Source organism: Mya arenaria, chromosome 6, assembly GCF_026914265.1.
Source record: "Mya arenaria isolate MELC-2E11 chromosome 6, ASM2691426v1".
Classification (NCBI taxonomy): Eukaryota; Metazoa; Mollusca; class Bivalvia; order Myida; family Myidae; genus Mya; species Mya arenaria.
Window position 1 is genome coordinate 10,001,723 of NC_069127.1, and position 25,502 is coordinate 10,027,224.

General features: G+C 35.5%; 1 protein-coding gene across 3 annotated transcripts; it reads left to right on the top strand.

Moving 5' to 3' along the window:
- The first annotated feature begins 6,503 nt into the window (after nucleotides 1-6,503).
- On the top strand, nucleotides 6,504-24,959 carry LOC128238421 (Golgi-associated PDZ and coiled-coil motif-containing protein-like). 3 transcript variants are annotated; one of them, XM_052954334.1, is made up of 10 exons: nucleotides 6,504-6,721; nucleotides 8,484-8,648; nucleotides 10,480-10,655; nucleotides 10,987-11,152; nucleotides 11,398-11,493; nucleotides 12,454-12,618; nucleotides 12,949-13,040; nucleotides 16,803-16,964; nucleotides 19,752-19,820; nucleotides 20,606-24,959. In XM_052954334.1, exons 1-10 carry the CDS (start codon nucleotides 6,509-6,511, stop codon nucleotides 20,772-20,774), a joined length of 1,473 nt encoding a protein of 490 aa, XP_052810294.1. In that variant the 5' UTR covers nucleotides 6,504-6,508; the 3' UTR covers nucleotides 20,775-24,959. The 3 variants fall into 3 exon arrangements, with proteins under 3 accessions (XP_052810294.1, XP_052810296.1, XP_052810295.1); XM_052954336.1 differs by lacking the exon at nucleotides 19,752-19,820 and adding an exon at nucleotides 17,666-17,684 and having other exon boundaries at nucleotides 20,606-20,739; XM_052954335.1 differs by lacking the exon at nucleotides 19,752-19,820.
- Nucleotides 24,960-25,502: the final 543 nt, after the last annotated feature.

Here is a 25,502-nt window from a genome sequence, read left to right on the forward strand (position 1 = left end):
AAATATCTTGAATTAAAATGTTAGGGTTACTGCATTGTAATGGCTTACATGTGTCATTGTGTAGGAGTTTAGCAAATTTGGAGAAGGAATATTTTATCACAGATCATTCGAAATACCATTTGCATTACAACGGAAAAGTCATTTTAGAAAAGGAATATATCGTTTATGCCAAACTGTGTCAGAACTATTATATAAACATACCAGTGATTTATTGCTGAGATATTAATTCATAACAAATGTATTGAACCAATTCTACGTAAAATCAATTAGTAGACCCATGTTAGTTACGGTAGTGTAATCGTCTTATTTAAAATGGAAGTAATTATAGTAAGCCAATTCTCATTTAATAACAGTATTCTTGTATATTTTGGCTTTGATATACAAATTTTACAAAGCTTTCGTGATTACCATGGCAACGAAACACGTGTATGCTCTTGATTTAATATTAAAAAAATGACCCGAGTATAAGGAAAAACCTAGAATTGGTGATCATAAATTAAGTTTGTTAGAGTAATTAAAAACGTGACAGCCTTGTTAGTCTCTTCCTTGGTGTTAGAATGATAACTTAAAACAGTATTTCTGTCAGAAACGGATGATCGATTTTGAAATGTAACGCTTTGGAATAATTTTGATGATATTTACGCTTACTTTTTGTCAAAACATATGGCCTTAATGGGGAGGGAAAAGTTTCTTTATTATATATTTTCCATAAAACTTTTAGTAATCTTGTGTTAACGTTGATTATCCTATGTCACGCAATGACCTCAGACCCCAGGTATAGCGTAATTATAGCGTAACGTAACGTAACTCTTTCGTGTCAGGTTCCGTAGCATTTTAAATCAAATATTAGATAGCTCGCGAAAGAATGGTGCTTCCTATCCATAAACGTACGAACTTAGTAAAATAATGTCAGGGATGTGTTCACAGTTTGATTAATAACAAAATAACAAATAAGAACTACGGAGAATCCCCCAATAGCCAAACATTTAGAAATAGCCTTGCTTAGAGCCACTGGCTGCAGGGCTAACACTCTATCACCGACAGAAATACAAAGACAAACGACAACAAACACAGATAACGTAGACAATAGAATATCGTTAAAGACTGGTCATGGGGTATGTTATGTAGTTATCACAAGGCAAATGCTTTATTAAACACCAACTTCTCATCCAGCTATGCATTTGAGAGAACGGCGTGTGTTTATCATCTAATCCGGTCTATTTGGAAAATTAAGAAAACTTGAAGTCAATGCAATGCATTTAGACAAGGCTTAATGATCGTTTAGAGAATTACGCTGGCTGCATTTGGAAACGCAGTGCCAAACTCGGGGAAAAACTTTAATTTACGGTGCAAAATGTCAGTTTGTAATGTTACCAATGCCATATAACTGACTCATTCTTTCAGATGCAGTTGTTTTGCATGTTTCCACAAGAAGTTTGGTCTTGAAATTTAGCTCTCTCGATTCCCTACGTTACGCAATCGTCGGCGCACCTCTGACGTCATTGCGTCACCGTTTCCATTCGCGTACGTGGCTCTTTTATACGCTAAATTGCCTGGGGCGTTATTTTGTTACCGGTTTCTAAGGCATCAAGGTGTCCCAAAAAACGCGAATTTTCGTACTTTTCAACGCGCTCCGACAAAGCATATCAAGGGAAGCTAACGTTGAAGATACCTCCGGAACCAAACCTGCTTAAAGGTCGGGACTGGTCTTGGAATTTAGTCCATGTCAAGGGCAGAGTCCATGTCCTGGTCAGTGTCCATTACAGAGTCCATGTCCAGAGTCGAGGACACAGTCAATGTCAATGTCCAGGAAAGAGGCCATGTCCAGGACAAAGTCCATGTCAAGGGCAGAGTGCAGGGTGTTGTCCAGGGCAGCATGTCCAGAGTCCAGGATAGAGGTCATGTCCAGCGTCCAGGATAGAGGCCATGTCCAGAGTCTAGGGCAGAGTTTGGGCGGAGTCTATGTCCAGTGCAAATTTCAGTGCAGAGTCCATGGCAGAGTCCATGTCCAGAGTCCATGTCTAGATGTCTAGATTCCAGGACAGAGTCCGTATCAAGTGTCCAGGACAGGTTCCAGGCCAAAGTCCAGGACAGGGCCTTGTCTAGAACCCATGTCCACAGTCCAGGGCAGAGTCCGTGTCAAGAGTCAAGGACAGAGTCAAAGCCAACGTCCAGGGCATGGTCCGTGTCCATATTCCAGGGCAACGTCGAGCGCAGAGTCCATGTCCAGAGTCCAGGGCAGAGTCCAGGTACAATGTCCTGTGCAGAGTAAATGTTCAGAGTCTACGGCAGAGTCCATGTCTAGGGCTTGGTTCAGGGCAGAGGTCATGTCCTGGGTCAAGGTCAGAGTCCAGGGCAGATTCCATTTCCAGAGTCCAGGGCAGAGTCAAAATCAAGAGTCCAGGACAGTGTCAATGTCCAGGGCAGCGTTTATGGCCAGAGTCCAGGGAAGAGTCTATTTCCAGAGTCCAGGGCTGCTACACAGCAAACCGACAATAACCGTAAACAGCACCAGGAAGTTTTCATCAGTAGGACGAAGATCCAGCAACGAAACCTGTGTTGTTGTTGGTTTTTTTTTATTATGGTAGGAATATAACAGCCCTTGTCCTGACAAAAGCTTTACCTCACATTTGTTCCGTTTATTCAAAATAGGACTACGTCACTGAATTCTGCAATGCTAGTCAGTATTTGTTCATTATTGTGGCATGTGTATCAACAGAACATTAAATCTCAAATGATAAACGAAAGAACAGATAACACCCGGCCCTATGGGCCTATGCGTCACAATTAGACAACACTTGTATAAACAAGTTACCCATGGATATATTTTACCGGTGGTATTTTGTTTGGTAAATTGGCGGTTAGCAATTGTATATAAACACAAAATCAAGAGTTTACAGAGCTGTTTTCCGCGGTAAGTTTTACCTTCCTGCAAGAGGTAGATAAACTTATTTACATTCATAATCACCGGAATCAAGTTATCCGACCCGACAAAAACAAACGCTTGATTCCCATTTTCGTCGATTTGAAAGTCAAATTTAAACTACGTGAAAATTTGAGGAAATTTTACAATATTTCAGCTTTAATATGCATACTGACAGAAAACATATATTGATTTTGAAATTTGCGAATTATAACATTAGCAAATTTAGATAACAGACTGTTACTTAAACTCAAAACGTTAATATGGAACAAATTATAGAGTTTACATAATGTGTTTGCACCGGTCTAAATACTACACTTGTTCTAATTAAGTAGAAATGAATAAGAAATTTGGCAAGTCTTCGTGGATAATAAGACATTAAATGAGAGACTCTTAGGCTGTAGGCCGCAGGGCTACAGACTCAAGTACCACAAATCGAAATCAGGTTTCGTCAAATCTACTTTTTGACATGACATGTAAAAATAATTAATGCACCGGGTTTACAAATGAGACGTATGGCGTTATGTGGTTTAAAATAGTTCGATTTATAAGACCACTTTATTTATATACGTTCATAAGATTGCAACATTAATGTGAATTTAAAAGCCTGCCAAAGAATCTCAAATATTTTTGGTGAGGAGCCAACAGAAAAAGCTCATTATAATTAATAACGCAGAAAATGTGCTGACTAAAAGACCACGCTTTATTTTATCTACAAAAAAACGTCCTCAGCCAATATCGGGTTTCATTTAATTAACACTAGGATTAAACCTGCGATATGAAAGCAACGTTGTTGTCTTTAAATCCTAGTACATAGGTGTATCAGTTACTATTATAAATGCATGCAAAAATAATCAATTTACATAACCTATTCTTAGTTAATGACAGGCACATATCGGTTTCAGTTTTGGGCCACTCAAAATACGTTTTGGATTCGAGTGTTAATGCCTGTGAACAGAATTGTAAAAAGGAGTAAAATCACGCATGTCTGTCTACAGCATTTCAACGCTTTTAGCGAGAGTTGGCTTGATTGAATATATCATTTGAGTGTACAGTTTACAAGAGATTATATAGCCTACAGTCGAACAGAAAATAATTTTAGTCTTCAACGGACCCAGTGTCACAAAGCCAACAAATTCTTTGCTTTCCGGTTAATCGACCAAAACAACCTGTTTCTATTTTAAGTGGCAAAAATCTTTATTAACTGACACAAGATCTAGCGTTCATTTTAACACAAATTCAGGCTGATGTTGTCCCCATCTGAAATAAAAGCCTTAAATAGTCTATATGTTCGCGTTTAGAAACACTTTGAACATCTTCTTGCCATTTTTTTACAGAAAATGTCATTTGTGGTGATGAGGTGACCATTAGCTTTAGGTAAGTACACAGAAGACTTTGATTCAAAATCACCGGCGATGAACAAAAAAGTCACGTGACCACAAATGCAAACGCCAGTAGTATTTTGGCCCGATTGATCGCCAATCCAGGTAAGTTTCTTATCGATATTTTTGTTAAACGAGAGAGTTCGTTAAAGCGACATAGCGCAAAAAAGAATGCATTGTTTTGTCTTTCGATCGGTGTATTGGTCACCATTCATGCCTGCATAGTTTCCGAGAACACTTCGATAAAAAATATTGTCTACGTGCAAACGCACGTAGGTAGTATTAAAATGTCACATACTAGTATTTAGATAAAAAGCCACATTGTTTTTTCAAATGTTTGCCTTTCAATTGTTCAATAATGGGTTTTATTTGTTTTATGAATATTTTGTGCGATGCATGCAATTTGTAAAAAATGCATTTTCTAAAGTATTTCAAATTTGGCAAACGCACGTTGGAATTTTTATTGGCTGAGGTTAAGCTATCGTCAGGATAAAAGTTTTCTTCAGGCCATACTGTGATTTCGATCTAAACACATAACTGATCGTACCGCAATGATCTGTTACTATCAGCTGGCAAACTATTCGCAATGCTTTCAGGATTTGTATCCAGAAACAGCCGAAGTAGAGGTTCCACTGACTTTCAGAATTTCGCTCATATATCGTAATTAGTGATAAGCAAGTTACCACGAATGTTTTTTGTTTTGAATTTGCTGTCGGTTTGCTGTCTATAAAGGTCTGCCCGAATCATTTCATGCATAATGTTTTGACACCACCGGGTGTCCCATCTCGAATTAAGGTGTATTTTAGTGCAAAAGAGACATTAACTACAAGTGATTGCCAATCCCAGACAAGTTGAAATCGCTCTAAGATAAATGTTGAATTTCATCTTAAATCTCACTGGAGTTTATTTGTGTTGGTCTTGGAATAAGCCAGATTTTGCATGAATGTCTAGAATCTATGATAGTACAACTTGGCAACATGCATTGAGCACTGTGTCCTTGGGCACTGTGAACATGCAAGTCCAAGAATCATTGTTTTCCAAACCCTTATGAAACATATGCTACAAGAACTTCGAATCATTTATACTGTAATCCATGTTATTTTTGCTAAGCAAAGTTAAAATTGAGGAGCAAAAAATATGTGTAGAAATAGATGCTAAAAGAATTTTAAAAGACAATCAAATTGAACAAACTTTGTATTTCAAGCCGGGTAACGGTAACAAGTCTTGTGCTACTCTTGTACAGAATGTGAAATGCAAAAACTTGAGCGTTTCCAGTCATTAAAGAATTTGTTAATTAACCGTGATTCTCGTATACTGTTTATAACTTTATACGCTCTTAATAAATATACCTCGCTTCAGAACTTATATAATTTGTTATCATTTCGACGTAAAATTTATTTTTAAGTTTTTATTTCTTAATACGTTTTGCATGCTGCACTAATTCTTTTGGTTCGAAGCATTAAGCAGAAGTGTATTTCCATTGAAATTTTTGGATGCCACCATGCTCAGACTATATACAATTTTCACTCGCTAATTTTGTTTACAGACGATTTAATCATAACCATACAATACATTGCCACATGTGGCAATCAACAGACCGACAAACGGAAATTTAAATTCGACTGCTCCCATAGAGAGGAAAGCAGTTTTAAACCAAAGAAGTTCATCCACCAAATTGCCACTATAAGTTTTAACAACTGTTAATGATATAATGCAATATTAACGACAGTAGTGTATACATAGATTGTGTTGTATAGTTTTCAGCATAATGCTGCAATTTCGAATGGAAAAGGAATATTTCAACCGCGATGTTTAGTGTTAAAAAAATCTCGATAAAATAAAATGCGGTCCAATTAGCGGAAGATAAAAAAACTATTGAATCTGGGGGTAGGATTCTGTTTATTATTAATTTTCATAACATAGTTTTGATTTCCCCATGGTTTAATAGGGTTGAATATCAAATCATGATAAAAAAATATATGAAAACAACATGAGTGCATCTACGAAAATGGGAGACCACTGCGTATTCGTATACGACTGTTAGCAACTTTTTCTGGTTGATTGTAGCCTTAAGTTAACTTTCTTCTTAAACTTTCGTTCGGGTAAAAACATAAATATATTGGACTGGTATGATTTTTACCAATCAAAATTAATGTTTTAATGTAATAATCTATAAACAAGTCTAAGTTGACGTTTTGACAAGATGGCTGCTACTGTATCATTTCGATGGCTAGAAATTTTGGAAAAAGAGTTTGATAAGGCGTTCGTAGACCTTGATTTATTGTTGGGTGAAGTAGACCCCGACCAGTGTGAGCTGACTTACGATGGACGTCAGAAAATGACTGCATTAAGCGCTGCATTTGCCCAGCTTTGTCATAAATCTCAGACAATTTTTCAAACAAACGCAAAATTAGAGGTAAATAGTGTGTTCCAATGCACAAGAAACTCTTTGTTCGTCGGTGCAGCATAAAGTTAAACCTTATACCACGATAAAGTTCTGGTAACAACCACTGTGCATGTGCGACACAGATTATTGCGCAATCAGTGTTTTCACATGAACCGAAAATAGGCCTATTTCATACACTTATGAGTGCAATAGATGTATCGCATTTGTAACTATGATTTTTTTTTATATCTTCCAGGACAGTAGCCTGATTTCGCTTGTGCATTTTTAATAATTTTTTCAACTATATTAGTCTTCCCATAATATGCTGGTTCTCTAGTCCAAATAATTGTACGTTGACGGATTTTTTTTAGATTTTTGATATGGCAAATCCTTCACGTACAAATTGTTTAGTATCAAAAGTGGGTAGTTGTTCCGATCAGGATTCCGGGTTAAAGCATATAGCGTCTATAAAATAACATAAAAACAAGAAATATTACCAGATAATGTTATTTTATATTAGTTCTGTACACAAAAATTAAATATCCAACTTATAATAATGAGTTTGACGGCTTTTCTTCATTTCATTCTGTCAAAACATAACGATATATACATGAAGGGCACCTGCAAGGCTTTAGGGCACAGTTTTAAATCGCTCGGAACATTTCGACCATTGGCCGAGTTGTTACGATTATATAACGAGGTCTATCTCGAAGCTTTGTCGGAGGAGGCCGAGTTATTACGATTGTATCGAGTTGTTCCCCTTCGCATAATTGTTGTCTGTGTCAGTCAACTTTCGTTTTCTTGGAAAGGTAAACAACTTGTTTTAATGCATTAAATGCTTGTTCAGTGCAAAATAGCATTTCACTTACATGGTAAAATATGAATATAACTCTTTACGATCAATTTCAACCATAAAATACTTCACTTAAAACAATTTCAATATTTTTAAAACACCCCCGTTTTTTGCACATTCCCGTTTAGACGTTAGGGATTGGAAGAATCCCGTATAACACGTCTATTATTTTAGACTAGCTGGTTCTCCAGACATGCAATCATTGAAATTAGACTTTTGGATGAACAAGCCCGAATTCATATACTATAGCTTGGCATCATTTTTTGACAAGCCCTGCTTTATATAAAATTCAGAATTTGAGCAAGCCTGGAAGACATTTTACCAGTGCAGGGCTTTCGGGCTTGTGTTAATTTCGACCACTGGACATGTCCGGCTAATTTTGTATGCATCCGGCAGTTCTTTGGTAAAGGACGGTCTGGATGACCAACCTATTTTTATATGACTATATTTGTTATCTATTGATTATTTATACTCTGAACAATGACATCATAACTGTATATGCACATCATCTGAATTACATAACACTTGAATTATGATAGTAGTTCATCGATATGGCAAGCAAAAAAAAATTGTAATTGAATTATTTCCATGGAACTCGTCTAAAAGAAAGGAAAAAGGCTGACTGAAACCGAAAGACAAGGCCAAAATAAAAAAGCATTTGAGTGAAGTATGACATTTGAAAATGCGCACTGCTCATGAAAGTCAGTATCAAATAGAAAAGGCAGCAGCAGCATTTTGCCAATCTATTGAGCTATGTCAATCTTCATACTATTTCATCTACTCAGAACTTAAAGTTAAGATGTCTACTCATTCTGATTTAATTTTCAGACTCCAGTCATTGTTCAACAGAGAATAAAACATCAAAAGCATTCAATTTATTTAAGACTAGGAGTGTTCGGAATTATTTCTGGTATTAGCATAATTATCTATGTGTTTCAGGCACAAGTTGTGGACTTGAAACAGGAGGCTGTGGAGGTCAGTGCCAGCAAGGCTGTCCTGGAGAAGGAGCTCCACAATGTTCTCATGCAGCTCCACTCCGCACAGTTACAGCTACAGGCCAGCAAGGGGCTCGAACTAGACTCTGAGTCCATCAAGAAAAAAATGGTACATACAAAAAGTAACATTTGTTCTATGGCATACACCACAGTTGTCTGTATATTCTTGTGTTGTTGTTTTTTCTAGATTATGAAATTTCTGGTAATTAAATCCCAGCTGAGCATTCCCTTTTAATGGCAAAGTGGGGTGTATTTCAATACTCTTTTAAGATATTGTATTGGCGAGTTACTTCCTTCAAAAACTTTAACCAGAAAGTTAAATGCTGGATGGTTCATGATGTATGGCATGTTTTGATTAATAATAATTGAAATTCAAATAAAAAAAATATATGGAGTAATCACTATAACTGTTAAAAAACATATTGGATGCGAAACAATTCATTTTTTGAAATAACTGAGGTATATATTAGGGATGCAAACAAAGTTTGATATTCAAATATTCGGTAATACTTTCCATCGAATATTTGATTACCAAAAAACATATTTAAGAAGTTGTAGTTAACTATTATTTTATTCGCTAAAGTCGTAGGCGGAACAAATAATTTTTTGGGATAACTAAGGTAAATATTAGGGATGCAAACAAATTTGATATTCGAATATTCGGTAATACTTTCCATCGAATACTCCAATATTTGATTACCAAAAAACATATTTAAGACGTTGTAGTTAACTATTATTTTATTCGCTAAAGTAGTAGGCGGAACATTTTAACCATACTTTGTTATAGTTTGCATGGCAGACCCTTTTTTCCCAAATTAGCCTCTGAAATTTCCCATTTTTAGAAAAAAAGCAATACCTTTTGAACAAACAAAAAACAAAATCCGATAACTTGAATTCGGCTGCCTTCATGTGTGTGATCAATGTGAAATTAGATGGATTACTAGTCAAATGGCATTATGCGCCAATGAAGGGTCTTTCCATAGGACTAGCAGCCTCGTTCTGGGATTGATCACTACTAAATATAACTATGGAGAAACCAAAGCAAATCAGGAGTAAAATAATAGATCGAAAAGATGCAGTGTATTTTGAATCTTCTAGTTTACATCAATAGAGGAAAAATATCCTGAAATGCTATACTATACAGCTTACTAAAACTATTTTAAAAATTACTGATGTAACGTGTGTAATGGCCAGTTATTATAATATTACGGGGACTTTTTCTAGTACCCGACGTTATGTCCCTAAATTACATATGAAGCTAATTAGTGTATTTTCAACACATTCACACCTATGGCATTATGGGCCAATTGTTGAAAAACAAGACAAACCAACTTTATACACAACAACAGAGTTGTAGTCAAAACGTTCATTATTCTATTTGTATAACAATAACAAAAATCAAATATTCAAATACCGATTTTAACATTTGAATATCAAACATTTGATGGAATGTTCGTTTGCATCCCTAGTAAATATTAATTATGTGTTGAAATAATAACAGAGTATATAGAACAAATGAGTGTGAACTTCAAAACAGTTTTATATTAAGGTAATAGACTTCTTGTTTTAGACTACTCTAGTTTCATTTGTCAAATAAATGTCATATATAACCATGCTAATGTCTCCAGCTAACAAGTTGGGCAAGTTCCAACAAAACTGTTTTTAATTTTTAACTTTAGTTTTTGTAATTTTTTCAGTTTGGCAAAACTGGTATGTGAAAGTCTGTCATAAGCCAGAAAGTCTCAAGTTTAAAATTGACACCTAAATCATAAAAAAATTCAGTGAAATAGTCATTTTCTTTTCTTTTTTCTTAGTTGTTTGATGTAAAATTGACATTTGGCTAGTATGAGTTTTCAAGTGTCAAAATGTATGATTTCTTGAACTTTAAATATCAAATCCCGGTTCACTGAGGTAATTAAAAGCCCAGGTGTGTATTTCAGGACACAGAAATGGAATCTCATTTGGCAGAGGGCCGGAACCTGGCTGTTCTAGAAGCTAAGGTGAAGGCAATGGAACGTGAGAACACAGAGATGCGGCAGTATGCCCTTGCTCTACAGAGTGAGGTTTATGGAGCAAGACTCGCAGCTAAATATCTTGACAAAGAACTGGCAGGCAGGTAAGCCTGATTTTATGGTCAAGTTTCTTTATTATTGTTGTTGTAGCAACCCATTTCACTTTTATAGTTGATATTGTATGTGCTGTGTAACTATTAATGTGACTACCGGGTAGGTATTATAAATATTTAAGATGATTCATTTTATGCTTAATTAAATATTTAACACATTAATAGCGATTACTCAACAATGATGTTTAAAACTGCAGCATTATAGTAATAATGAATAATCAAAGTCAGATTAAATTAATTATATCAAGATAGAAGCTACATTACACAAGATTAAAAACCCGATACTTAAGATATGTGACCTCTGATTGATGTTGTACATCAGGATACAGCAGATTCAGCTGCTGGGTCGGGACATGAAGGGGGCAGAGCATGACAAACTCTGGAACCAGCTGGAAGCCGAGATCCATCTCCATCGACACAAGACTGTCATACGAGCATGCAGGGGGCGCTCCAACAGGAAGAAACGCCTTCCTATTCCACCTGGACATGTACGATCACTGCTTACTAAATTGCTGTAGATGTTGAGATCAAAGCTTACAATTATCTTTTTAAATTGACTGTGCTTATCTGTTTATACATCAAATTAATTGGCATAAAATCAAGCCTGGAAACAGTTCAGTAAATCATAAATTTCTTGTGTTAAGTAAATGTATAACTATATTTATGCTGCACTTTGCCTCTTATGTTCATTTTGTGTACATAACTAATGCCTTTAATTGTTAACCCCATACAGGATTTCAACTCATTACGAAGAAGGCATGGCTTGGGTGACATGCGCAGGGTTAACCTACACAAAGACCCAGAGGAGGGACTGGGAATGTCTATAACTGTAAGCAGAGCTAAATGAATCAAATGATAAATGAAATGTGAATTGAAACCTGCCTTTATTGTGTATATATATACACAAAGCCTGATAGTAACAAAAAACGTAGGTGGTATTTCGGACATGGAAAAATAAAAAGGTGAACAATATCCATAATATTTGCATTATGTACGGTAGTCAGCAAAATGTGTCTCCTGTGTTCTACCACGTGTTTGGACCAATTACAAGGGTCTGTTAATAAGAAGATACTGATTGTTCGTTCTTGCAAAACAAAGCAGTTGGTCATGTTATGTGATGGTTTATTTGTCACTTTCATTTGGTAGATGTGTGAAAAACAAATCAGTCTTGTGTATTACAATTTTTACTGACTTAGCCATTTTTGACCAAAAAAACAACAAAAAAAAACAAGTTTCAGACCAATTTTTAAACCATTTTCTGTTACTTAAATCGGTCTGGGTGGCCAAAATCTGTCCAAACCGGCAAATTGTCAGTTTTTAGAACCCCTGACTGTAAGCATAGTTATGCTAGATTTTGTCTTTGTTATCCTAACTATTCAGTGCAGTGATGAATTCCCTATTTAGTGCAGTGATGAATAGTGAGTGCAGTGATGAATTCCCTGTTCAGTGCAGTAATGAATTCCATGTTCTGTGCATTGATGAATTCCCTAATAGGTGCAGTTATGAATTCCCTATTCAGTGTAGTAATGAATTCCCTATACGCAGCAGTGTGAATTCCCTCTTCAGCGCAGTGATGAATTCCCTATTCAGTGCAGTAATGAAATACCTATTCAGTGCAGGGATGAATTCATCCCATACATTGTACAATTTATTTAGGTGCAAACATTTTTCAATATTGTTGAAGAGGAATTAATATCCAACACTTAAGGGTAAGGCATTCTTCCCTTAATGAAAAAGAGATCAATTTTGTATCAACAAGAAATGTACACATACTTTTTTTACCCCCTAGGGTGGCAAGGAGCATGGAGTACCCATCCTTATATCAGAAATCCATGAGGGGCAGCCGGCTGACCGCTGCCAGGCCCTGTTTGTGGGTGATGCAATCCTCTCTGTGAACAAGATAGACCTTCGCAATGCCAAGCATGCGGAGGGCGTACGAATACTCTCAGAACAGGTCAGTGGGACATTAATTCTTCCACTGTACCAAATTTTTATTTTTATTGAGTTTAGCTGATTGAAGATCTCTGTTGTTACAAGACTGTAAAAATGGTCTTTTCCATGACATACAGATGTTGAAACTAACATTTATATTTTGTATTTTGCTCAAATATTTTCTAAAATAATTTTCTTATAGAAGTTGGGTAATCTATGGCCATGCCTGTGGATGATCACACAATATATTTGCAATCAATTTTGGGATATGGGTGTAGATTACTGGTAGTTAGAACTATTGTTTGAAAGACATGATGATGAAACATATACATGAAGTAGTCTTTTATTTCAGCAAGGTGACATAGAGCTTGAGGTGATGTTTGTGGCTCCGGACGAGGACAGTGACCAGGACACACAAGACTGTGAAGACGAACACAAGTTCAGGTACATGACACATGCCAGGGCCTTTTCTTTTCTGTCCATTTTTTTAAAAAGACCTTCGACAAATAAGGAAATACTGCAATGTTAAATTTACAGAGTTGGAAAGAAATTTTAGGCTTTTTTGTCACTTTGGGACAATGTACTTGCAGAGTTTTTTCAAGTTGTGCAATAATTGGCAATATTGGGAATAAAAATACTCATCTGAAATCCATGTAAAAAAACATGAATGCCACACAAAAGTGCTGATAAATGCATTGATAATTGTAAATGAACAATGTTTCCAAATGAATTGTTCAAGCACTAAAACCCTGGCTAAAGGGCAAGGTGTAAATTGAGAAGCCAGGCTTTTCGCGATTTCATCTTTTGGGATTTTTAGCTCACCTGTCACATAGTGACAAGGTGAGCTTTTGTGATCACAATTTGTCCGGCGTCCGTCCGTCTTCCGTCCGTCCGTAAACTTTTACTTTAAACGACATCTCCTCATAAACCGCTTAGCCAATTTCATCCAAACTTCACAGGAATGTTCCTTGGGTGGTCCCCTTTGAAAATTGTTCAAAGAATTGAATTCCATGCAGAACTCTGGTTGCCATGGCAATGGGAAGGACAAACTTTAAAAATCTTCTTCTCCCAAACCACAAGGCTTAGGCCGTTGATATATGGTAGGTAGGATCATCAAATAGTCCTCTACCAAGATTGTTCAAATTATGGCCCTTGGGTCAAAATTGGCCCTGCCCCGGGGGGTCATGGGTTTTCTCTATATGTTTATAGTGAAAACTTAAAAAATCTTCTCCTCTGAACTTACTTGGCCTAGAGCTTAGATATTTGTCATTATTCATCGTCTAGTGGACCTCTACAAAGTTTGTTCAAATTATGGCCCTGGGGTCAAAATTGACCCCGCCCCGGGGGGTCATGGGTATGCTCTATATGTTTATAGTTAAAACTTCAAAAATCTTCTCCTCTGAACTTACTTGGACTAGAGCTTAGATATTTGGCATGATTCATTGTCTAGTGGACCTTTTCAAAGATTGTTCAAATTATGGCCTTGGGGTCAAAATTGGCTCCGCCCAGGGGGGTCATGGGTTTTCTCTATATGTTTGAAGTGAAAACTTCAAAAATCTTCTCCTTTGAACTTACTTGGACTAGAGCTTAGATATTTGGCATGATTCATCGTCAAGTGGACCTCTACAAAGATTGTTCAAATTATGGCCTTGGGGTCAAAATTGGCCCCGCCCCGGGGGGTCATGGGTATACTTGATATGTTTATAGTTAAAACTTCAAAAATCTTCTCCTCTTAACTTACTTGTACTAGAGCTTAGATATTTGGCATGATTCATCTTCTAGTGGACCTCTACAAAGATTGTTCAAATTATGGCCCTGTGATCAAAATTGGCCCCGCCCCTGGGTGGTCATGGGTTTTCTTTATATGTTTATATTAATATAAAATCAAAAATCTCCTCTGAACTTACGTTGCTTAGAGCTTAGATATTTGGCTTGATTCATCGTCTAATGGACTTCTACAAAGATTGTTCAAATTATGGCCTTGGGGTCAAAATTGGCCCCGCCCAGGGGGGTCAGGGTATTCTCTATATGTTTATAGTTAAAACTTCAAAAATCTTCTCCTCTGAACTTACTTGGACTAGAGCTTAGATATTTGGCATGATTCATCGTCTAGTGGACCTCTACAAAGATTGTTCAAATTATGGCCTTGGGGTCAAAATTGGCCCCACCCCCTTCGGGGGTCATGGGTTTTCTCTATATGTGTATAGTGAAAACTTCAAAAATCTTCTCCTCTGAACTTACGTGGCTTAGAGCTTAGATATTTGGCATGATTCATCGTCTAGTGGACCTCTACAAAGTTTGTTCAAATTATGGCCCTGGGGTCAAAATTGGCCACACCCCGGGGCTGATGGGTTTTCTCTATATGTGTTATAGTGAAAACTTAAAAAATCTTCTTCGAACTCACAAAGACAAGTAACGTCTTAATTTAAACTGGATAACATATTTAGTACACATCCCAATTTTCAATATGGGCCACATACAACAATTAATAACAAATATACATATATAGATACACACGTAAAATCAAGTAGTGACAAGAGCTTAGATATTTGGCATGGTATATCATTTAGTTGACTTGTACCAATATTGTTCAATCTTTGGCCCTGGGGTCAAAAAATGGCCCCACCCGGGCGGTCATGGGTTTCCTTATATATGTATATGATGAAATCTTCTTCTCCGAAACCAAAAGGCGAAGGCCTTAGATATTTGGTATGAAGCATTGTTTATCGGACCACTATTGAGATTGTTCAAACTTTAGCCCTGGGGTCAAAATTGGCCACGCCCGTGTTCATAGGCTTAGGTTTTCAATATTTTTATATAGTCTTATATAATAAAACTTTAAAAATCCTCTTCTCCAAAATATAAGACCTAGAGCTTTCATATTTGGTATATAGTGTTACCTAGTGGACCTACACCAAAGGTATTCAAATTATTGTCCCGGGGTCAAATTGGCCTTGCTCAGGGGTCATTTGTTTTTACATTGTCTTGTCACTTAAACATCTTTTCCTCTGAAAGTAAAGGTCAGAATGACTCCATACTTGATATGTAGCATCCTTACATGGTCCTCTCTCAACTTTGTTCCAATGGTTTTGTTTGGCCCCTTTAAGGGGTCACCAGAGCAAAAAATAGAAAAACCTTTAAACAACTTGATCTTATTAATTAACTGCTTGATGGATCTTCAAGTCTGAAGCATCCTAGCATGGGCCTCTGTCAGGTCTTTTCAAATAATTTTGTTTGGCCCCTTTTAAGGGCCACCAGAGCTAAAATTAGTAAAAAAAACTTAACATTTTCTTCGCATGAACCCCTTGATAGATCTTCAGCAAATTTGGTTTGAAGTGTCCTTGCATGGATCTCTCTTAAATTTGTTCACATAATTTTGTTTGGCCCCTTTTAGCTAAAAATAAAGTAAAAAACGATTATTCTTGTGAACCTCTTGATGGATATTTACCAAATTTGGTCTGAAGCACCCTTGCATAGACTTCTCTCAAATGTATTAAAATAATTTTGTTTGATCTCTTTTATTTTCATATTTGCATATTGATGGAACCGTACAGAGATATTGAATGGCGTACTAATTAGTGCAACATCCATTTAACTTAATGAAAAGTGACCAGCCAATATTCTTTGAGAACAAATATTAGGCTATATTGGTTACAAAGGTTAAACTCTTTTACTCAGGTGAGCGATTTAGGGCCATCATGGCCCTCTTCTTTTCTTTAAATTTGGAAAAATCTGGCGTTGAGAATGGATCAGGAGATATTCTGATCAGTGAGATGGGCAGAAAAAGGCCTGCACGCCTAGATACATAATTGTTCGAGGTTTGAGAATTTGTAACTAAATACATGTACTAATATACTAAAATGAACATTATTGTAGCCTGTCTGTTGTTGTGTTATTATTCCGAAAATTTGTTGGCTTCATGCAAATCCATTTAATGATTTACCCAATGCAGTAATGTTTAAAGATGGTACTTTTAGTCACACAATATGTTCTGTATAAAACAATTTATATATGCATTAAATTCTTTGAAGTTGAAAGGGTGCACATGTTGATATCTTGAAGGCAACAGGGTAAGGGTAGAAAAGCAGAAACAAGCATGAGCAGTCACTCCTGAATTTGCCTAGTTGAAAGCCTACTATTAAACTCTCTTGAATTTAATTTGTTCAGCCCTGCTTATTATAATACAATATTTTCCAATATCACCAGGTATCGTATATATGACGAGGAAGTTGTGGGTGTAGGTGGAGAAAATACCGTGCCTCTGAGGCTCAACCCCCTTGACCAAAGGGAAGGCGCTCCTGCACTCACCACTAATGGGGTCGCCTCCCCTACTTCGGCCAGGCCACAATCTCTGTCACAAACAAATAGGTGAGTTCCCTGCATAATTGTTTCTGTATGATACAGTGTGGTGTGTTTGTGTAAGCTTAGTAGTGGTCCATCTTGACCGATAAGTGTTTTGAGTGCACTGTCTTTTAAGCTGCACTCTCACAGTTTGACCATTTTAACAACTTTTTTATCTCTTGTCTTGGAATGAGCAAATTTTTGCTAACAAAAAATCAGATTGCAATTTTTTCATAAATTTTTACCGTAAATATGAAAAGCTGCAATTTGATTTCTTCTTTGCAGTCTTATATCACTGATTTCCAGACATTTATGCAAAAATTTGTTGTCAAAACTGTCAATCTGTGCGAGTGCAGCTATAAACTCTGTATTGGTATTTATGCTTATTGTGAGGTATAATCTTGATATTACATGTGTTTTTTTTATATTAAAGCACTTATATCAGAATTTTGTTGATTAATTGTGTCATTCGGTTTTATAGTTAAATTTGCTTTGACTGTTTATTAAGAATATCTGACTCAGTGTGTATGGCCTAGAATCACAAACCTAACTACCGTATAGGGAATGTGGAAAATGGCTTCTTTTAAATTTCAGTGAAACTATGTTACTCAATTTCCATTCCTTTAGTTAATTGAGAACATGGCAAGCCAACATTTTACATTGTTTGTACCTTTTGAATATAGAAATATTATGGTATAAACCTTAGTTGTTTTTACTAAATTTTAAAGTAAGGAAAGGTAACCAGAGGTAAGCATTGGATTAAGCAGTTTTGAAAATTGGCTTGTTTAATTTTCCTTTCGGTACTTTTCCTTTTCAGCTCACCTGAGCACAGAGTGCTCATGGTGAGCTATTGTGATTGGTCTATGTCCGTTGTCCAGCATCAACAATTGCTTATGAATGTCATCTTCTCCTAAACCACTTGGACAATCTTAATGAAACATAACAGGAATGATCCTTGGTTGGTGCTCTTTCAAAATTGTTCAAAGAAATGAATTCCATGCAGAACTCTGGTTGCCATGGCAACCTAAAGGAAAAACTACAAAACTTTTCTTGACAAAAACCATGAGGCCTAGAGCTTAGATATTTGGTATGTAACATTGTCTAGTAGTTGTCTACCAAGTTTGTTCAAATTATGCCCCTGGGGTCAAAAATGGCCCCAGGTTGTGGGTAACAAGTTCACTATATACATTTTGTTAAAATCTTGATAGTTATATAAAGTTTGCTCTTAAGCAAGGGCAGCAAATCTTGCTATATGGTCTCCCATGCTGTTGAACAGTGCATTGTCTATTTTTAGTTTTTCTATTTTTAGTAACAAGTGATTATATGTTATATTTTTTAATTCTTCACATTAGTCACTTTTAAGGTAATAATTGTTTTTTTTTTCATAGGCTTGTATGTTAGGAAATAGTATATCTCTTTTTTTTCTTGAAGAATTTCATTTTTACCCAATGATGAATTAAATAATCAGACTTTTCCATTGAACTACATATAGACCATTGTAATTTACAATCTTATCTTTTCGTGGTTAGTGAATACACCTTATATAAACAATACTGTAACTCTCTTTCATAGATGGGAAGCCATGTTGTGTTGGATTGAGATTAAGACGTGGATATATTACGCTCTTTATATAGTAGTTTTATCAAATCCGCATAGTTTATAGTAGTTATATATTATTTGGATTCCTGTGTCTTACACAATTGCTTGTGAAAATCAAATTATGCCTATAGGGTCAAAACTCGCTATGCCATGAGGTTTTCTGTGGACTTATCAAAAATCTTCTTGTCTGACACCGCTAAATACCTTAAATAATTTGTTACGAGCATCATATAGTGGTCCTCTACCAAGATTTTGCAAATTATGCTCCTTCAGTCAAATTTGGTCCCACCCTTTTTGACCTACTGTCTTATTTTTGAAACTACAGTGAAAATATTTTGACTATGTTCACAATTCTGTAGACAAATAACAATGTTGTGGTTGGATGACCCTGACTGTGACCTGTTAGCCTACTTTCTTATTTTTGAAGTAATAGCAATGACATTTGGACCATGTGTAGAGTTTTGAAAACAAATATCAATATTGTCCTCGGATGACCTTGGCTGTGACTTCTTGACCTACTTTCTATTTTTTTAAGGTGCAGCAATAACATTTTGACCATGTGTACAGTTTTGGAAACAAATATCAATGCAGTGCTTGGATTACCTTTATTATACCTTTTTGACCTTTCTTATTTTTGAAGCTACAGTTTTGAAATTTGGATCATATGTACAGCTTTGAGAACAAATATCAAGCTATATTGATAACAAAGGTTAAACACTTTTACTCAGGTGAACGATTTAGGGCCATCATGGCCCTCTTGTGGATTCTTCTTACTGTATTTATCTATCCTTGGAACTCAATTTAGCCGGTACATGTGAATGTACCTTTGGGAAGTATATAACAGGAGAATTTTTACCAAACCCCTTCTTGCCAGAAGTCACAGCACATTTACATGTAGAGATATCACACCACATATGTGTATATCATTCAAATATTCATTGGGTGCCAAAATATTGTAGTAAGGTTTCTCAATTAATGCTATATTTCCCATTGCATGTACTAATTTGATGTCATTATGATTGAAAATCTGAGTTACAACTCTTTGACTACCGGCTGCAACTTACCCTCCTACAGACCTGTGGGATGATTATGATTAGCTTTTTTGTTCAATTAATGCTGTATGATTTATGCATAATGAAAGTCTGATGTTTTTCTGTGTAAACACTGATCATTTCTTCAAGCATATGTTATCTGTTTGGCTATTAAAATTTTCAGTGTAAATGTAAGCTACAATTGTTGGTCAAAACTTGTGAATGCAAACAGAATTCCAGTATGCACAAACAGGTATCCCTTGCTTCTGGTTACAGACTTTAAGCCCTGTATTGTATATCTATCTGGGAGTCTTGCAGTTTAAATATTTGGTACAAGTATTACTTTGAACTAAACAGAGCGTATCATTATATCTTTTATGGGTTAACTTGATTGGTAGAGGGGTCTTTATTGTTCACCTACATTTTAATCTCAATAATGATATACTCATGTATGCATGCTGGTGATTTTTAGCTTGTCTCTTTTTTGAAGAAAACAAAGTTGAGATATTATCTTAGCCTAAATAAATTTAATGAGCTTTTGCACCATGGTCAATGAGCAAAAACTTTAACTTTGATCGTAAATCAAAAACCATTCAATTTTATCTGGTTAACTTGTTTCCAGAAACAATACCCGCAAATCTGTGACATGTGCAAATGATCCATAGAAAGTTTGTTAGCTCTGACCCAAGCAGTCGATCAATGTTTTTTTTTATTCAAAGCATCACTACAGAATATTTTTCTTACCAATTTTGAGGGCTTAAAAATGGCATTACATAACATGTTACAGTTTATTTTAACGATAATATTTCTTCAATCTTATAGGCATCAGGTAAAGTAATGTGCCCAGTGCCAAACTATTATTTCTGGAATATGGAACAATAAAAGAAACTGTGCTAAAGTAGTTTATATTTTTGGTGTAATCGAAGAATCTTACAGATGTACATGCCTGTACAAAGTACTTTGGGTCTCTGTTTTTATCTTTGCCTTGATCTTCAAGGTATATTCAATCAAGTCTGACATTGACCTTTTGCATTTCAGCCCAAGTAAATCCCAGAATGTAGCTGGTTTGTTGGGAGCAAATGCGGGCTCCCAATCGAGCCCAGAGTCAGATGGGGGCCAGATGTCTGTTGGTGCCCTGCACATTGACAATGTTCAGCAACACTCCCTCTCCACCGACCAGTCAGCATTCCATAGCTCCTACCACTGATGTTCACCTGCTTTCTAGTTCATATACTGTACATTGGTTTAATTCCATGAGGTTTAAAAAAAAATTCTTTTAAACAACAATTAGGTTGCAGACTTAAAAACTAATGAAATATTTATAAACTGTTTGTTTTTGATAATAAAGTAATGGTATCATGATTTAAACCCTAAAATGACCATAAATATGTGAGAAAAAAAACCCATAAAAATGTGAAAAAAGACTTTGTGGAATTAAACCAATCTGTATTAATTGTTAGTGATTCTGCAAATTGTACATATAGTGTATTAGTACATGTATTAATTATAGAAAACCAAATGTCTTCTAAAGACAAACAGCTCATAAGTAACATTTCTCCACTCTACTGTATTTTTTATCTAGTGACCATTTTCAAAGTCAATTACATGTTTCCTTCTGTCAAAACACATAAAAACTATGGTAACTTTGTTTACGACTGTTATTATTGTATTACCAATTATAAACCAATTGTATGTCGCATTAGGACTCTAAACTTACATCTTTTAATGAATTGTGTTTTAAAATGTCTTTGGTGTATTTGTTTCATTACTCTATCATATGTTGTTACTCTCTGAGTCTAGTATGATACATGTTATCATGTGTGCTCATTCACACAGATACAGCATTATAGTCCCAGAATTATACTGCTGATTTATAGTTGATATATAGGGAATATCATCGTAGTTATTTTATCTATTGGTCTGTATCACTTTGAGCTGTGTAGGTAAAGGCCATATTCCACAAGACCGAAGGTCAATGTGATGAACCTTACACAAGCCACTTGAAGTAATACAATCATCCAAAATATTGACCTACAAACATAGTATTTATTTTATTTAATGCCTTTTAGGTATTCTTTAAAATAAAATTGTAATTGTTTTCTTTACAAAAGCATTTTAAATTGATGATACACGTCCTATTTCTTTCGCGTAGTATTGAAGAAGCAACATGAGCACTTCACTACTGTGTGATAAGGAATCCGAAAATCTAGAAAAATAGTACTAATACAGATTTTTTCTCTGGTTTCCATATGTTATTTTTTTATCTTGAATTTGGGATGGACATTTACAGGTTTAAAATATATATATGATATTATAATCAGATTATGCGTTTTTATTTCTAATTACGTTTTTTTACTCTTATATGACCATTTGTAATAAATAAAACATAATGTATATGAAACAAAACATATGAATAACCTCTGTAGGGTTTAAGCCATGTTTTAAAAAGGGCATGGTGGTAAAATGAGGTAATATTGGGTTTTAATTGCCAAATATGTAAAGATATTTATAATGTACAAAGTTTTAATCGAAATGAGAAACATTTGGTTATGTTTGGCATTTAATTCTTTGATGACAGAAAGATGCACATGCTGGTCTCCGGGAGGACAGAAGGGAGTTACGCAGATAAGGACAGGGTGCAGCACCCTTCCATGACTCTTTTGTAATCAGTACCTCTACTGTATTTTCTTGAAAATCCACATGAAGATATTTTGAGGTTTATTTAACTGTTAACAACTAATTTAAATCATTTTTTTTTCAAATGAAATCTAACCATGAATTGTGATGGTCTATACCAGTTTTCTTCAAAGTCTTAATGAATTTTATTGATACCATTTTCATGTAAGTGTTTAAGCTAATGTGATCACTGGAGGTTTTCTGGGTAAATCATGTAGAAAGGCTGGGATAGACATGACTGCTTAAGTTCAAATTCTTCATTAATTGTTTTTATTAACTGGGTTTTAAGTGGGTCTGTGTATGAGAGCTTTCTAGTATAGTCATTTACTCAAATACTAAGGAAGTTATTGTTTAATCTGCGCAATGCCAAACAATTAAGTCGACAGCAGGGCTGGGCATGGCTTATTCTGGTTTAAAGGTTTAGTAAAGCAGAAATAAACTATATATATCACATAAAAAGCACAATTTTATGAATGAGATTTCTACTATCATAGTTGTATGACTTTGGAGAAGTCGCTGCATCATTTTGCAACTTTTATATTGAGAATGTTTTTGTTAGAATTGTTCTAGTATATAAAATGAAGGTGCGATTTAAAAAATACAATAACCCAAATGATTTGATTAAATGAATTGTTAGCGTTATGGAATAGATAGTTTTGTTACTTTTGCATGTACATAGATTTTGCGACAATATTTCATTTGAGTGGTATGATGTAAATGGGCTCATTTCTCTTTCATCAATACCATCAGCATCTAGTTATGAATAGTATCTATTTACAAAACTGAGTAATTTGATGCAACACATTCACAAACCATTTATTTAGTGTAAGTACATACTAATAATCTTTTAGTTTTTTAGTGGTTTACATTATGTTGTTTTAACTACTCAATAATGGGCAAACCACTTTTATATCTACCACTTCACATGATTAATATCAATAATGGCTGAGGGCTTATTTACTGAAATAAATATACTGGCAAATTTGAAGTATACTGCTGCCTCATTGGACAAAAGATAATGTTGACCACTAATGTAGGTAGGTTAGCGCAGTGGTTAGCACACTCACTTCTCACCAAAGCGACCCTGGTTCGATTCCTGACCTGGGTGCATGTGAGTTTGGTTAGTGGTCACCAAGTCGGACGAGTGGGTTTTCTCTGGGTACTTAAGTTTCCCCCACAACACAAGACCACACTCTCGTGCAACATTGTGCCAACGAGAGGGACTTAGTATAAGCTATCATAGCTACCTTCACAATCGTTGTAGAATATATAATGTTTAAAGTAATGTAGGTAAAAGCAGTGTTAACCGCTAGCCTTATAAATGTATCTGTCAAGTAGTAACATTATAGTGGAGGATTTTTAAATATCTTTAATCTCATAAATCTTAGATATAAATCATTAGATGCATGTAGTGGTTATTCCATCGTGCCTTTCAGGTTAACAGTGGAATATCAATTGCACGATTGTCACCTCCTTTCAACATATGCATATAATCTGTGCAATTGCAACAGCATGGCAAATTAACCATTGACAGTGCACCAATGGGAGTTGTACATATATCTGTAGGTAAAGTAAATAGCTTTAATTGAATTATTGATATAAATTGTGTTGAATGTAAAAAAATGAGACTATATTTTTCAACTCTTTTGCTAAAGACTCAAGATAACAATCAAAGTCCTCATGCATCTACCTTTAAATTTAATGGTTGACCAAATGTTCATAGAATATTGCCATTTGGCAGCAGTTTAAAAAAAAACCTAATGAATGACATAGTTTTCGCCACCAATCTATTGATACACATAGTTTTCGCCACCAATCTATTGATACACATAGTTTTCGCCACCAATCTATTGATACACATAGTTTTCGCCACCAATCAATTGGTACACATAGTTTTCGCCACCAATCTATTGATACACATAGTTTTCGCCACCAATCTATTGATACTCATAGTTTTCGCCACCAATCTATTGATACACATAGTTTTCGCCACCAATCTATTGATACACATAGTTTTCGCCACCAATCTATTGATACACATAGTTTTCGCCACCAATCTATTGATACTCATAGTTTTCGCCACCAATCTATTGATACTCATAGTTTTCGCCACCAATCTATTGATACTCATAGTTTTCGCCACCAATCTATTGATACACATAGTTTTCGCCACCAATCTATTGATACACATAGTTTTCGCCACCAATCTATTGATACTCATAGTTTTCGCCACCAATCTATTGATACACATAGTTTTCGCCACCAATCTATTGATACACATAGTTTTCGCCACCAATCAATTGGTACTCAAGTTTATGCCACAATTTTTTTTCTATTTTCACCAATCTGTTAAACCAACCATCAAATTCAATAGGAGCCATGCATTATTAATTTAAAGTTTAAAAATGAACCATATTTGCCTTCAATATCACAGTTATTGGTTGCCGTTCAACATTGTTTCATTGTAAGATTGTATAGCATACTAAATATAAAATCCTTTAATAGCTACTCTGTATGTGATATCACAATGAAGGTTCATACTACATGTATATGTACATGCACATCTTGTATCATATGGGTTATTTATACCTTTTATATATTATGTTTGTTTATTTATTTTGTTATGATTGTTAAAATGTTGTATTTGTCCATGTTTATTAAGTATTGTAAACCTTGACCAACTTGAGGGAAAACTAATAAAAAACTGAGAATCTGACATTTCTGACATTTTATCTTTTTTGTGTGAACTTGATGCTACTGGAAATACAAAGTTCTTACAAGTTGCTTAGACGATTTGATTATGAACCGAATACAGACATGCTGCTAAATTGCAGTCATCTAAACGTTTGTCACAGGGAATTATAAACGCATTATATTTGTTCATACTTTCTATTGCCTTGCTTGCCCTACATTGTCAGCCAATCAGTGGCGCTAGATTTTTTATGACCCTCTTCCAAGAAGAGGGGTATATTGCTTTGCACATGTCGGTCGAACGGTCCGTCGGTAGACCAAAGCTTGTCCGAGTGATAACTCAACTATTCCTGGAAGTATGGTCATCAAATTTTACGGAAAGGTTGGGCCTGACTGTAGAATGATGACCCCTATCGATTTTGGGGGTTATCGGGCCAAAGGTCAAGGTCACTGACCTTTAATGCAAATTTTTTAACAAAGCTTCTCCCAGTGATATTTCAACAATGCCTGGACCCATGACCCTCAAACTTGACTTGGGGGTTGGGCCTGACATGTTGATGACCCCTTT